Source organism: Lithobates pipiens, unplaced genomic scaffold (assembly GCF_037356315.1).
Source record: "Lithobates pipiens isolate NorthernLeopardFrog02 unplaced genomic scaffold, aLitPip1_a1.2 Scaffold_18, whole genome shotgun sequence".
Taxonomy (NCBI): Eukaryota; Metazoa; Chordata; class Amphibia; order Anura; family Ranidae; genus Lithobates; species Lithobates pipiens.
In genome coordinates this window covers 608,350,706-608,364,962 of record NW_027507758.1, presented here as the reverse complement: position 1 = coordinate 608,364,962, position 14,257 = coordinate 608,350,706, and the positions used below count along the sequence as shown (strand labels likewise).

Sequence of the window (14,257 nt, the reverse complement as noted above, 5' to 3'; positions counted from 1 at the left end):
GCATGCACTAAACCCCCTGAGCCAAAATTGTCCACAGACATCCTGCCTGTGGCCAATTATGGCTCTATTCGCTGACGGCGCTGTGATTGACCAAGCATACGAGTCATAGTGCATGCTTGGCCAATCATCAGCCAGCAATGCACTGCGATGCCGCAGTGAATTATGGGCCATGAGCGACACTCGAATTTGGTGCAAATGGCCCATAATGTTCAGAATTCCTTTATTTTGGCTTTGGAAATGTTCAAATGCAGCAATGTAGAAATTGGATGGAAGGTTTAACCCTGGGAAACACTTTTTAAAGGATAAAAAGTGAATTTTATATACAACTATATAGATCAGACCAAAATGAGGGACAAATGAGGTAGAGCTCTGACACATACCACAGTGCTGTACAGATAACACTGAGCCAGTCACATCAGTCTCTTCACCAGGAGTGAAGAGTGGTTACACTCTAAACCCTCCCCCAGTCACACACTATTATTATTATATTTTTATATAGGTCTGAGTCTGACATATACCATATTGCTGTACGGAGAACACTGAGTCGGTCACATCAGTTTCTGCACCAGAGGAGCTTCTCCACCAGGTGGTGTTGTTGGTTCACTCCGCTGTGATCTCAGCTGAGAGAAGCAGCAAGTCTGGAGCCTCTCATGCAGGCTTTTCCCACGCAAGCATGGACCATATTGCGGAAGATGAAGGTGGAGGCTCTCCAGAGGCACTGAGGCCTATTCTATGTGCTCAAGCTGCAATGGCTCCTGGGAATGTTCCTATGCAAGAGGAGTCCTTACCAGTCTTCCAGAATAAAGTGGTTAACAGACTTTGCCACATTGCTAAGGAGGAACAGAAACTTTCTGTCATGTAAGAAGATCTCAGGAAAAAGAAATCCCCTGCATAGTAAGTCTAGAAAGAGTAAGAGGGAAATATCCAAGCTGAAGTCTCTGGAGGAGGCATTGTAAAAGTAGGAGGAGTTGGTTGCCTGTCTGAAGGAGAGCAGCGGTGTGTTCAGACAAAAGTGTGAGAATGAGGAGATATTGCAACAGTTGAAGGAAAGTGCCTGTGCCAGTACCAGCCAGAGGGTGGATGCCACAGCAACGGCGACAGTATGGATGGGGGGTAAGGAAGTGGCTTCATCTGGTGACTCCAGTATTACCCCTGTCTCAGGATCTGCCCCTCCGTCCTCAGCAGCCTGGGTCATCTTAGGAGGAGGTTGAGGAAAATGGCGGATTGCTGCAGGCCATTACAGAAATGGAATCTCCCTTGAGTGGCACCGACTCAGCAGATGAAGATCTTTTTAAAGGATGGCAGGGAATGCAGGATGAGATGGTGTGTATCCAGACAGAAAAGTAATGCCCTGTACACACAGTCAGACTTTCCGATGGAAAATGTGCGATCGGATTGTGTTGTCAGAAATTTCCGACCGTGTGTAGGCTCCATCGGACTTTTTCTGTCGGAATTTCCGACACACAAAGTTTGAGATCTGAATCTAAAATTTTCTGACAACAAAATCAGATCATTTAAATTCCGATTGTGTGTAGACAATTCTGACGCACAAAGTGCCATGCATGCTCAGAATAAATTACGAGATGAAAGCTATTGGCTACTGCCCTCTTTATAGTCCCGTTGTACGTGTTTTACGTCACCTTGTTCTGAACAATCGGATTTTCCACCAACTTTGTGCGACCTTGTGTATGCAAGACAAGTTTGGGCCAAAATCCGTCAGAAAAAATCCAACAGATTTGTCGTTGGAATGTCCAACCGTGTGTACAGGGCTTAAGGATGAGCTCAGGCGTGTTCGCAAATAGCACGTGTAGAGCCCACCAGGAAGTCAGAACTGCGGAACACTAATCACAAGCAGTGAGACATTTCCCGATCTCTGCATCCACGCATCGGGACAATGTCTCTGTGCTTGTGATTAGCGCTCGGCAGTGCCCCTGGTGGGCTCTGCACGTGCTGTTTGCGAACACGCCTGAGCTCATCCTTAAAGAAAAGTTTCTGATGGCTGTGAGGAGTTCCACATTGACACTAACAGTGCAGAGCAGAAATGTTGCATGAGCATTGAAACTGCAGAGCAGGAATGTTGCATGAACATTGAAACTGCAGAGTAGGGATGTTGCATGAACATTGAAACTGCAGAGCAGGAATGTTGCATGAACATTGAAACTGCAGAGTAGGGATGTTGCATGAACATTGAAACTGCAGGGCAGGAGGGCCATATGAATGCTGAAACAGCTGGTGTTTTTTCTAAATGAAAGACTTTACTTGATGATGGGGCTGCTGGTAACTGTGGTACTTCTGGCACTATGGTGAGCGGGGTTGTTGTGCTGGAGGGGAGGAAGGAGGATCAAGTGGTGGGTAATTTACCAAATCAGATTTCAGAGGTTCCTATGCAGCCAGTTATATAGTGCTATGCAGTCAGTTAATGTGTCATCTGTCCCAGTTAGGAATTATGCTAAGGTTGTGTTGGGACAAAGTCATGCTGCTAGTGGAAGGAAGCCAGATGTGCGACTTTTACCTAACGCACCTTCTTTCATTAAATGCAGGAATGTGGTACAGTTCAGGTGGGAAGGAGGAGGTATTCCACCTATCAGGAGGGTGGTTGTGGATAAGATCCTAGACATGAGAATTAAGGCGGAGGATATTTATCCTCTTCTCAGTCCGGCTGATTCCTTTGAATATGATTTGTCATTTGTGCATCCAGAATCGCTGGATCTGTTCTGATCTCAGGGAAACCTGCTGTAAGGGAGATCTCAGGGGACCCTGCTTTAAGAGAGATCTCAGGGGACCCTGCTGTATGGGGGATCTCTAGGGACCTTGCTGTATGGGGGATCTCAGTGAAACCTGCTGTAAGGGAGATCTCAGAGGACCCTGCTGTAAGGGAAATCTCAAGGGCCCCTGCTGTATGGGTGATCTCAAGGGACCCTGCTGTATGGAATATCTCAGGGGACCCTGCTGTATGGAAGATCTCAGGGAACCCTGCTGTATAGGATATCTCCCCTACAGCAGGGTCCCCTGAGATCTTCCATACAGCAGGGTCCCAAGAGATCTCCCATACAGAAGGGTCCCCAGAGATCTCCCATACAGCAGGGTCCCCAGAGAACTCCCATACATCAGGGTCCCCTAAATCTCCCATACAGCAGGGTCCCCTGAGATATTCCATACAGCAGGGTCCCCTGAGATATTCCATACAGCAGGGTCCCTTGAGATTTCCCACACAGCAGGGTCCCCAGAGATCTCTCCTACGCCAGGGTCCCCAGAGATCTCCCCTACAGCAGGGTCCCCTGGGATCTCTGGGGACCCTGCTGCATGTAGTGCATGTAGAATGTAGTGCAAGGGCCTGCCTGAATACTTTCAAATGGTTCTGTTTAAAATGTTGTTCTCCTATCATCTTGATAGGTAATTGCAGAATCTAAAAATGAGCTTCCATTTTTTTATTTTTTTGTTTTATTATGCCACTTCTTACCTATCCAGTGGGCTGCCAATAGTGTAATTAAGGACTGGCTGGCAAAAGTAACACACATTACTTTGTTACTCCATTACTTACTGGAGAGGGTTACCTGTCCAAAACATACCCCAACCCCCCCCCCCCCCCCTAAAATATTTCCAAGGGGCCATCAGAGGGGGGGAGGAATCTGATAAGTGGGACTTATATTTTAGCCTTTAACCATTTGACCACTGGGCACTTAAACACCCTTCCTAACCAGACAAATGTTCAGCTTTCGGTGCTCTCACACTTTGAATGACAATTACTCAGTCATGCAACACTGTAACCAAATAACATTTTGTCCTTCTTTCACACAAATAGAGCTTTCTTTTGGTGGTATTTAATCACTACTGGGTTTTTTATTTTTTTATTAATCAAAAAAGACTGAAAATTCTGTAAAAAAAAAAAAAAAAAGGCTGGACTTTAGGAAACAATGATGGCCTTGGAAGCAGCCCATTCTGGCTTGCCCCCCCCCCCCCCCCAAAGCGCCCGTGAAGTGTGTTAAAATTATTTGGACTATTTTTCGGGTAGGGGGGTAATTGCTTTGCCTGCACATTTGGAATACATTTTATATTTCATCAGCTAAAATCTTGTTTTTTATTTACTACTTGTGTTTCTTTTTGCTGTCTCCTAGGTTCTCCCAGTGCACTTGTAGTGCCAAGTGGTTTTTCCCTTATTAAATAACACCCATAGTCACTAGAAACACCAATTTTTTTTTATTTTTTTTTAGCTTACATAAACAGCCATGTTTCAAAACATACACAACTCTGGAATTTACAAAGTTCAACATTGAAAAACTTAAGGCAAGATCAGACATTATATTGTCCAAAATGTGTGGATCTTGTAAAAGCCAAAATTTTCTATTGGAGCTGTAAAACGCCAAAGATTGCCTGGACAGGAATGCAAATCCTTAGATTAATAAACATCTCTAAATTAGTTTGAACAAAATGAAAATAAAATGGACTCCAAACCGTTATAGCATATTGTCACCCTACAAGGTTCTTCATAGGTTTCAGACAGAAGATCCAACAATGGTGAGTGAAAGTACATTCAACAATGCAGGGACGTGCGGTGAGGTCAGTGGCTGGTAAGACAATGGCTAGTATTAGAGCCAGATACACACAGGTTACATACTCCACGATCGGTAGAGCGAGAGAAATAATTCTAGCACTAGACCTCCTCTGTAACTCTGATGCCCTGAACACACGGTCGGACTTTCCGACAGAAAATGTGCGATTGGATCATGTTGTCGGAAAATCAGATCGTGTGTGGGCTCCATCGGACTTTTTCCGTCTGAATTTCCGTCACACAAAGTTTGAGAACCGGATCTAAAATTTTACGATAACAAAATCCGATCATTTAAATTCCGATCGTGTGTAGACAATTCCGATGGACAAAGTTCCATGCATGCTCAGAATAAATTACTAGATGAAAGCTATTGGCTACTGGCCTCTTTATAGTCCTGTCGTATGTAGTTTACGTCACTTCGCTCTGAACGATTGGATTTTCCGACAACTTTGTATGACCGTGTGTATGCAAGACAAGTTTGGGCCAAAATCCATCAGAAAAAATCCAATGGATTTTGTTGTCGGAGTGTCCGACCGTGTGTACGGGGCATAAGCACGTAACTTGTAAAAATGTTTACAGCATTACCTATGAGGATCTTTAGGTACTGAAGTTTGGCGCCATTCCACAAGTGTGCGCAATTTTAAAGCGTGACATGTTAGGTATCTAATTTACTCGGCGTAACATCATCTTTCATAGTATACAAAAAAATCGGGCTAACTTTAGTGTTTTTTTTTATTCACAAAACAGTTTCTTTCCAAGAAAAAAATCTAAAATTGCTGCACAAATACTGTGTAACATTAAAAGTTGCAACGACCACCATTTTATTCCCTAGGGTGTCTGCCAAAATATATATATATATATATATATATATATATATATATATATATATATATATGTATATGTTTGGGGGTTCTGAGTAATTTTCTAGCAAAATAATGATGATTTTTACATGTAGGAGAGGAGTGCCAGAATTGGCCCGGATTGGAAGTGGTTAATTACCATAATTACCACAAGTGATAATATACAAATAATTATTTTTTTATCGGCATATAACACGCACTTTTCCCCCTTAAAATCAGGGGGAAGTCGTGGGTGCATGTTATACGCCGATCCCTGCTGTCTCTGAGGGAAGAAGAGTGAGCACTACTGAATTACACAGAGCCGCGATCTCCTGTGTACCAGGCACTCAGTCACTCACAGCCACGCTGTCAGGTCACCTTGAGGCGAGGTGACAGGTGCACACCGTAGGGATCAGGAGTGCACCGCAAGGTTGTGGACCCTACGGCTGACTGCTGCAGATGGGGGACAGATCCCACTGGGGTTAGAGCGTAAGATTCCCTGGGGAGCGGAGTCTAAGAGCCAGAAGGTGTTCAGCAGCGCCTCTGGTGGTGAGGATGGACTTGGCCACAAGCAGACAAGAATAGTTGGGTACACGCCAAAAGGTCAGGATCACAGGCAAACAAGGATAGTCAAGACACGCCAAAGTCGGTAACGGAAAACAGTAGCAGAGCACATGGCAGGAAACAGGAAGCTAACACACAAAGGAATACACAATGGTTCATCAGCACTGATGGCCTGCAGTGCACAGGTTAATATAGGGCTCCCTGATAGGGCCTGGGGTGGAGCCATGCTTAGAGGAGAGGTTATAAAAACCACCAGCTGGCCTCTTAGCCTGAAGACATGAGGGGAGGTAAGCAAACACAGGAAGATCACTGCATAACCATGACACATGCCTCCTGGCCCCGCATTGGGCCACTGGTCTGTCTATCATATGAGCAGGGCCAGGAGGCGTGGCTGTGAGTGATGGAGCACCGGGTACACAGATGGTCGTGGCTCTGTGTAATTCAGTGGTGCTCATTCCTCCTCTTCCCTCAGAGACTGCAGGGATAATCCAACACTGACGAGGCTGCAATGATGGGAAAGGTGAGGCTGCAGATGGGCACTGAACAGGCTGTATTGTTGGTCAATTTATAGGCTGCAGATGGGCACTGAACAGGCTGCATTGTTGGTCAATTTAATGGCTGCAGATGGGCACTGAACAGGCTGTATTGTTGGTCAATTTATAGGCTTCAGATGGGCACTGAACAGGCTGTATTGTTGGGTAATTTAATGGCTGCAGATGGGCACTGAGCAGGGTGCATTGATGGGCAATTTAGTGGCTGCATATGGGCATTGAACAGGCTGTATTGTTGGGAAATTTACAGGCTGCAGATGAGCGCTGAGCAGGGTGCATTGTTGGGCAATTTAATGGCTGCAGATGGGCATTAAACAGGCTGTATTGTTGGTCAATTTATAGACTGCAGATGGACACTGAACAGGCTGCATTGTTGGTCAATTTAATGGCTGCAGATGGGCACTGAACAGGCTGCATTGTTGGGGAATTTAATGGCTGCAGATGGGCACTGATCAAGGTGCATTGATGGGTAATTTAGTGGCTGCAGGTGAGCACTGAACAGGCTGCATTGTTGGGAAATGTATAGGCTGCAGATGGACACTGAACAGGCTGCATTGTTGGGCAATTTAATGGCTGCAGATGGGCACTGAACGGGCTGCATAGATGGGCACTGAGCAGGGTGCATTGTTGGTCAATTTATAGGCTGCAGATGGGCACCGAACAGGCTGCATTTTGGGCAATTTATAGGCTGCAGATGGGCATTGAGCAGGGTGCATTGTTGGGGAATTTAATGGCTGCAGATGGGCACTGAACAGGCTGTATTGTTGGGTAATTTAATGGCTGCAGATGGGTACTGAGCAGGGTGCATTGATGGACAATTTAGTGGCTGCAGATGGGCATTGAACAGGCTGTATTGTTGGGAAATTTACAGGCTGCAGATGAGCGCTGAGCAGGGTGCATTGTTGGGCAATTTAATGGCTGCAGATGGGCATTAAACAGGCTGTATTGTTGGTCAATTTATAGACTGCAGATGGACACTGAACAGGCTGCATTGTTGGTCAATTTAATGGCTGCAGATGGGCACTGAACAGGCTGCATTGTTGGGGAATTTAATGGCTGCAGATGGGCACTGATCAAGGTGCATTGATGGGTAATTTAGTGGCTGCAGGTGAGCACTGAACAGGCTGCATTGTTGGGAAATGTATAGGCTGCAGATGGACACTGAACAGGCTGCATTGTTGGGCAATTTAATGGCTGCAGATGGGCACTGAACGGGCTGCATAGATGGGCACTGAGCAGGGTGCATTGTTGGTCAATTTATAGGCTGCAGATGGGCACCGAACAGGCTGCATTTTGGGCAATTTATAGGCTGCAGATGGGCATTGAGCAGGGTGCATTGTTGGGGAATTTAATGGCTGCAGATGGGCACTGAACAGGCTGTATTGTTGGGTAATTTAATGGCTGCAGATGGGTACTGAGCAGGGTGCATTGATGGACAATTTAGTGGCTGCAGATGGGCATTGAACAGTCTGCATTGTTGGGCAATTTATAGGCTGAAGATGGGCACTGAACAGGCTGCATTGTTGGTCAATTTATAGGCTACAGATAGGCACTAAACAGGCTGCATTGTTGGACAATTTAATGGCTGCAGATGGGCACTGAACAGGCTGCATTCTGGGCAATTTATAGGTTGCAGATGGGCACTGAGTAGGGTGCATTGTTTGGTAATTTAGTGGCTGCAGATGGGCACTGAACAGGGTGCATTGATGAGCTGTGACACTCATTTTGCTTCAAAGTTCTTTATTCAAAAAGTTTTTTTCCTTAGACTTCCCTCCTAAAATTGGGGTGCGTGTTATATGCCTGTGTGTGTTATACGCCAATAAATACGGGTATATATTGTTTTTAAGGTAATTTACTATATTTTCAAAAACTGTACTCAAGCAGGTGGACTTATGGGCAAATTACTGGAGTTTGAAGTTTTAACTTCAAACCAGTAATTTCACAGTAAATCGATAAATAATAAATAATTATGTTATAAGATATAGCATAATAATATATGATTTAGCTTGTACCTTTGCAGCAGCAGCAGATTCTCATTCTCTCTTTTTACTGAGAAAAACATGGGATTGTGGGTAAATCTTATACACAATTAACCAATAAAACCAAGTAAATTTTTATGAATCTTTTGCACCCTCATTGCTGCTAAAAAAAAAAACACGGGAAACTTCTTCTCTTTTTTCCAATCTTATACACATAAACCACATTTCTTTGTAGCTACCCTGTTTCCCCTAAAATAAGACCTAGCGTGATTGTCGGTGATGGTTGCAATATAAGCCCTACCCACCAAATAAGCCCTACCCTGTTTCCCCAAAAATAAGCCTTTCCCTGAAAATAAGACCTACAAGGACTTTAACTAGGGCTTATTTGGGGGGTACGGCTTATATTGCAGCCATCACTGACAATCACACTATGTCTTATTTTAGGGGAAACAGGGTAAGAGGGCTGGGCTGGAACGCAGCATTTGTCTTTTAGGCACATTCCCCCTTCTATGACACCGCAGTGAGAGGACAGCCTCCACTGCAACAGTATTATTTGACAGCTTGGACCAATGGTACTTTTTCCATTGGTCCAAACCTCCAAGCTGTCCATTGAGCTCAGTGCCTCTGACAAGAAGTGATCTGAGGCACTATGAGCCCATCCTCTCAGTTTACTGCGAACATAGTGTGCCAGATTGTATTTAAACTAGCCGCTCTGTACGTAGCTTTTGACAGGCTGCACAAGGAACCTGGTATCTCTGGAATCATAGGTCCCAGGAGCCCCCACTTTGACCAATGGTGGGGAAGGACTTTGACTATCTACCCACCGAAATGGGGTCCCTGTGACCCCAGGTCGCCAAGCTAAGACCCTGGAAGCTTGATAGGGTTTTTTTTTTATGTTCATGGCAGGTGAGGCTCTGCCTGACCTGCCTTCCCTGACTGCACGTCCCTTCAACAATGTTGTTATATTGACACAGTTTTGCATTTAGCCTTTTTGTCTAGTGATCAAGTGTACAATCCAAAAAAAAGCCCAAGGCCAAGTACTGTATGTTCCATCAAGAATATTCTTTTGCAATCATCTACTATTGTATAGGAGCAGGTTTTTTCCCTGTTCTCATTCCTTCCTTCCTTCTTCCTTATAAAGGGCAGAGGCCAAGTAAATTCATCAATGTCATTATAGGGACCCAGTCATGCAATCAGAATTTGTCTAAGTAGCAAAGTACGCACAAAGCTTTTTCTTTGCCAGTCATCCATCATGTAGTGCCAAGTTCTACCTTCTTCCTGGTGCTTCCCCTCCTTCCTTCTCATTTGGGCTATATAGGAGCCTCCTCATCTCACTGACTTCTCAGAAAGATTTCTGGGCAACGAACATGTCTTCACAAACTGGATCCCTCCTGCTACTCCTCCTGTTCGGAGCCACTGCTGTCAGTCTAACCACTGCAGAATCTTTGGGTAAGAATACAAAATGATGTAAAATACTGGTAATGACTCAACCAACTTATAAATGTATTTGTCTTCAATATAGCAAATAAAATGTAGGCAAACCTATTATATTTCTAGAGTGTTGTGTAATGTAGACAGTATAGTCATCATCCATCAGTGAGAATGGGTGCAAAACCTCTTCCAATACTTTGTTATTTTGTTCTGGGATAGGGAAGGTTTAGAGCAGTAATGGTCAACTTAGAAATTGTGGTAGAGTAAAAGGTTATGGGACTTTAAATATGCCAAATGAGAATGTTAAACAAGTAAAATTGTATATAAATGTTATTGTCGTACATATAAAGGAAAAAAGATATAACAAAATTAGTGTTTAAAAACACTTTTATTTATATAACCTTCTAGTAAATACAAAAATGACTTCAGTATAATATATACAGTACATGCACATGTGAATGGTCTATGCATTTGGTGGGATCCCCCACTTCTTCAAGACCGTACATGTATTGTAGATGAGTTGTAAATAAAGTTCTTACTAGAGTTCAAAATGGTTGGTTGTTCACCATCACAACAGAGGTGAGGAATAAGAGGACTGTTTCAAGATGTTTTGCCTACCGGCCCATGGGATGAGATACAGACCCAATGAAGTAGAGGTAAATAGGATATATCTCAGATGAGTTGTCTAAAGATGTTTGGTTTATTGCGCCCACTGGATAAAATCTAGACCTCATGTAAATAAAGGTAAATGATCAAAAAAAAAGTATGTACAGTAAGTGTAATCCAAAAGAGTATAAATCACTTATATATTTGAAAAAATAAATATATTCAATATACTGCTGGACCCAGTTGTCTTCATGGAAATACTATGTGCTGGTATTGCAGTGTGCCCATATCAACCTCTCCTCTGGTAAGATCTGATGGTCAACTTACTTGATATAAGGGGCCTTAAGTACCCATCAACACCATCAACTTAATATTCAGTTAATGTAAAGTTGCAGAAAGCTGTCAATGGGATGGTCAGAGCCCAAGAGCATGCTATAATAGATGGTCAAAGACTACTGACCTGTTATAGGAGATGGTCAGAGCCTAGGAGCATGCTATAATAGATGGTCAAAGACTACTGACCTGTTATAGGAGATGGTCAGAGCCTAGGAGCATGCTATAATAGATTGTGAAAAACTGTTGACATGCTACATGGGATGGTCGGAGCCTAAGAGCATGCTATAATAGATGGTCAAATACTACTGACATGCTACAGGAGATGGTCAAAGCCTAAAAGCATGCTATATTCTCCTGCATCATATCAGCAGTCATTTACTATCAATTATAGCATGTTCTTTTGCTATGACAATCTCCTGTGGCACGACGGCCTAATAGCATGCTATAATAGATGATAAAAGACTGCTAATATGCTAAAGGAGATTGTCAGAAACTATGAATATGCTATAATAGTTGGTGAAAGGTTGCTGACATGCAACAGAAGATGGTTACAGCCTAAGCCCCTGTACACACGGTCGGAGATTTCCACAACCAAATCCGTCGGATTCTGCCCGTCGGATTTTGTCCGTCGGATCTTGTCTGAAACTGTTGTATACACACGGTCGGACAAAGTTGGTGAAAAATCCGATCTTTCAGAACGTGATGATGTAATTTCGTTACGATGGGACTACATTCAGGCTAGTAGCCAATAGCTTTGATGTAGGAATTTGATCTGAGCATGCGTGGCACTTGGTCCGATCAAAATGCTCTACACATGATCGGATTAGGTCCGACCGGCCCAGTTGGTCGGGAAATATTTCCAACATGTTGGAAAATTGGGTCCGAAGGAGATTCGGACGGAATCAGTCCGATGCATACCACACACAGTCGGATTATCCGACGACACGGTCCGATAGGACACATTCCGACGGATTCTCCAACCGTGTGTACAAGGCTTAAGAGCATGCTATAATAGATGGTCAAAGACTGCTTGTATACTACAAGAGGTTGTCAAAGCCTTAGAACATGCTATATTAGATGATCAAAGACTGCTGATATGCTACAGGAGATGGTTACAGATAGGGATGAGCCGAACACCCCCCGGTTTGGTTCACACCAGAACCTTTGAACGGACTAAAAATTTGTAAGAACTTTAGAACCCTATTAAAGTCTATGGGACTCGAACGTTCAAAATCAAAAGTGCAAATTTTAAAGGCTAATATGCAAGATATGCAACAGACAACACCAGCAATAAGGGGTATCTTCAGGTGTATACTGTGCTGGAGGCACACAACACCCAATTTAACTCCTGCAAATGCCTGTATTATAGAACACCAGCATAAAAGGTTAGATACAGGTGTATACTGTGCTGTGCTGGAGGCACACAACACCCACTAACTCCTGCAAATGCCTGTATTAGAGAACACCAGCATAAAAGGGTAGATACAGGTGTATACTGTGCTGGAGGCACACAACACCCACTATATCCTGCAGATGCCTGTATTAGAGAACACCAGCAAAAAAAGGGTAGATACGGGTGTATACTGTGCTGGAGGCACACAACACCCACTAACTTCTGCAGATGCCTGTATGAGAGAACACCAGCAAAAAAGGGTAGATACAGGTGTATACTGTGCTGGAGGCACACGACACCCACTTTAAGTCCTGCAGACGCCTGAGAAAAGAACACTGTCCCTGCCTATCTTGCTCTTTCCCTGAACGCCGGAACACACTACACAAGGCCGCCACGCTGGCGGCCTTATATAGTGTTGGGCGTGTACTAAACCTCCTGAGCTACAATTGGCCACATCCTGCCTGTGGCCAATTATGGCTCTCCTCGCTGCTGGCGCTGTGATTGGCCAATCATGCGGGGCCACAGTGCATGCTTGGCCAATCATGAGCCAGCAATGCACTGCGATGGCGTAGTGCATTGTGGGCCGTTCGTGCCACACCAATTTGATGCGAACGGTCCACAAAGTTCTGAATTCGCCGAACAGACGAATGGCCGATGTTCGAGTCGAACACCGAGCTCATCCCTAGTTACAGCCTAAGAGCATGCTATAATAGATGGTCAAAGACTGCTTATATGCTATAAGATAAGGTGACCCGATTTTTAAAATGTATTCCGGGGACATATATATATATATTTTTTTTAATTGGCAAATTTTCCAAAAATTATATATGCAGTGTATGTGGTATGTGTTTATGGAATGATTGCATATATATATATATATATATATATATATATATATATATATATATATATATATATATATATACACACTATTTATCAAATATAGTCCATGAGATAAAAAAAAAGATACACATGAGTGGAATTTCTGTCTGAAAAATCTTGGATGTTTTTATCAACGGAATTCCGCTCAAGCTTGGTTTGCATACACATGGTCACACAAAAGTTCTTGGAACTTCTGATTGTCAAGAATTTGGTGATGTACAACACTATAACAAGCCGAGAAAATGAAGTTCAATGCTTCTGAGCATGCGTTGAATTGTTTCCGAGCATGCGTAGGAGTTTCGCGCGTCAGCTACAGACGATTGGAATTTCCGATCTGAACTTTTTCCAACCGAAAAATAGAGAACATGCTCTCAATCTTTTGCTGGCGGGAATTCCGCCAGTAAAAGTCAATGGAGCATACACATGGTCACATTTTCCGACCAAAAGCTCACATCGGACTTTTGCTGGCCAAATTTCCGATCGTGTGTACGCGGTATAAGAATTTTTGGGGATATGACAGCCAAATGTTAAGAAGATAAGATAGAGAAAAAACTTTTCAATGCATATTTTGTATTTTATTCTTACCAAAGAATTTTGGTTCAACAATAAAAATTTTAATTAACAAATCAGAACAGTAAAAGATTGCATGGTAACCGAACGTACCCATATGACATTTTAGAAATTTTTTTCACACAAATAGAGTGTTCTTTTGGTGGTATTTTATTACCATGGGTTTTTTTTATTTTTTCTAAACAAGACCTAAAAAAAGACCGAAAATTTTGAAAGAAACTTTTTTTTTTCTTAATTTCTGGTAAAATCTTTAGTAAATTAGTAATTTTTCTCCTTCACTGATGTGTGCTGATGAGGCTGCACTGATGGTCGCTGATATGCGGCAATGATGGGCACTGATAGGGGGCACTGATATGGGGCAATGGTAGAAAGGCCGTCTTGATAGCATCATGGGCCATTAGGCAAAGTAATGCTCTGGGGCCCCTACATTGGAGACAGCACAGGTAAACAGACATCAAGTAGGTAGGAGGAAGACAAGCAGAGCTTCCCCTTTTGGGTTGCACTCCACATTAACTACATGAACAATCATTCTGTATAGCAAAGAAACAGTGGGAAAA

At 43.4% G+C, this 14,257-nt stretch overlaps 2 protein-coding genes across 6 annotated transcripts in view; both read left to right on the top strand.

Moving 5' to 3' along the window:
* LOC143989238 (uncharacterized) overlaps positions 1-14,257 on the top strand; it is a 484,136-nt gene that overhangs the window by 154,722 nt on the left and 315,157 nt on the right. The gene's annotated exons all lie outside the window — the stretch shown is intronic.
* LOC143989240 (antileukoproteinase-like) overlaps positions 9,752-14,257 on the top strand; it is a 29,904-nt gene continuing 25,398 nt past the window's right edge. Inside the window, exon 1 of the mRNA XM_077489312.1 lies at positions 9,752-9,931. Within this exon, the coding sequence (XP_077345438.1) occupies positions 9,850-9,931 (82 nt within the window). The 5' untranslated portion in view covers positions 9,752-9,849. The remainder of the gene's footprint in view (positions 9,932-14,257) is intronic.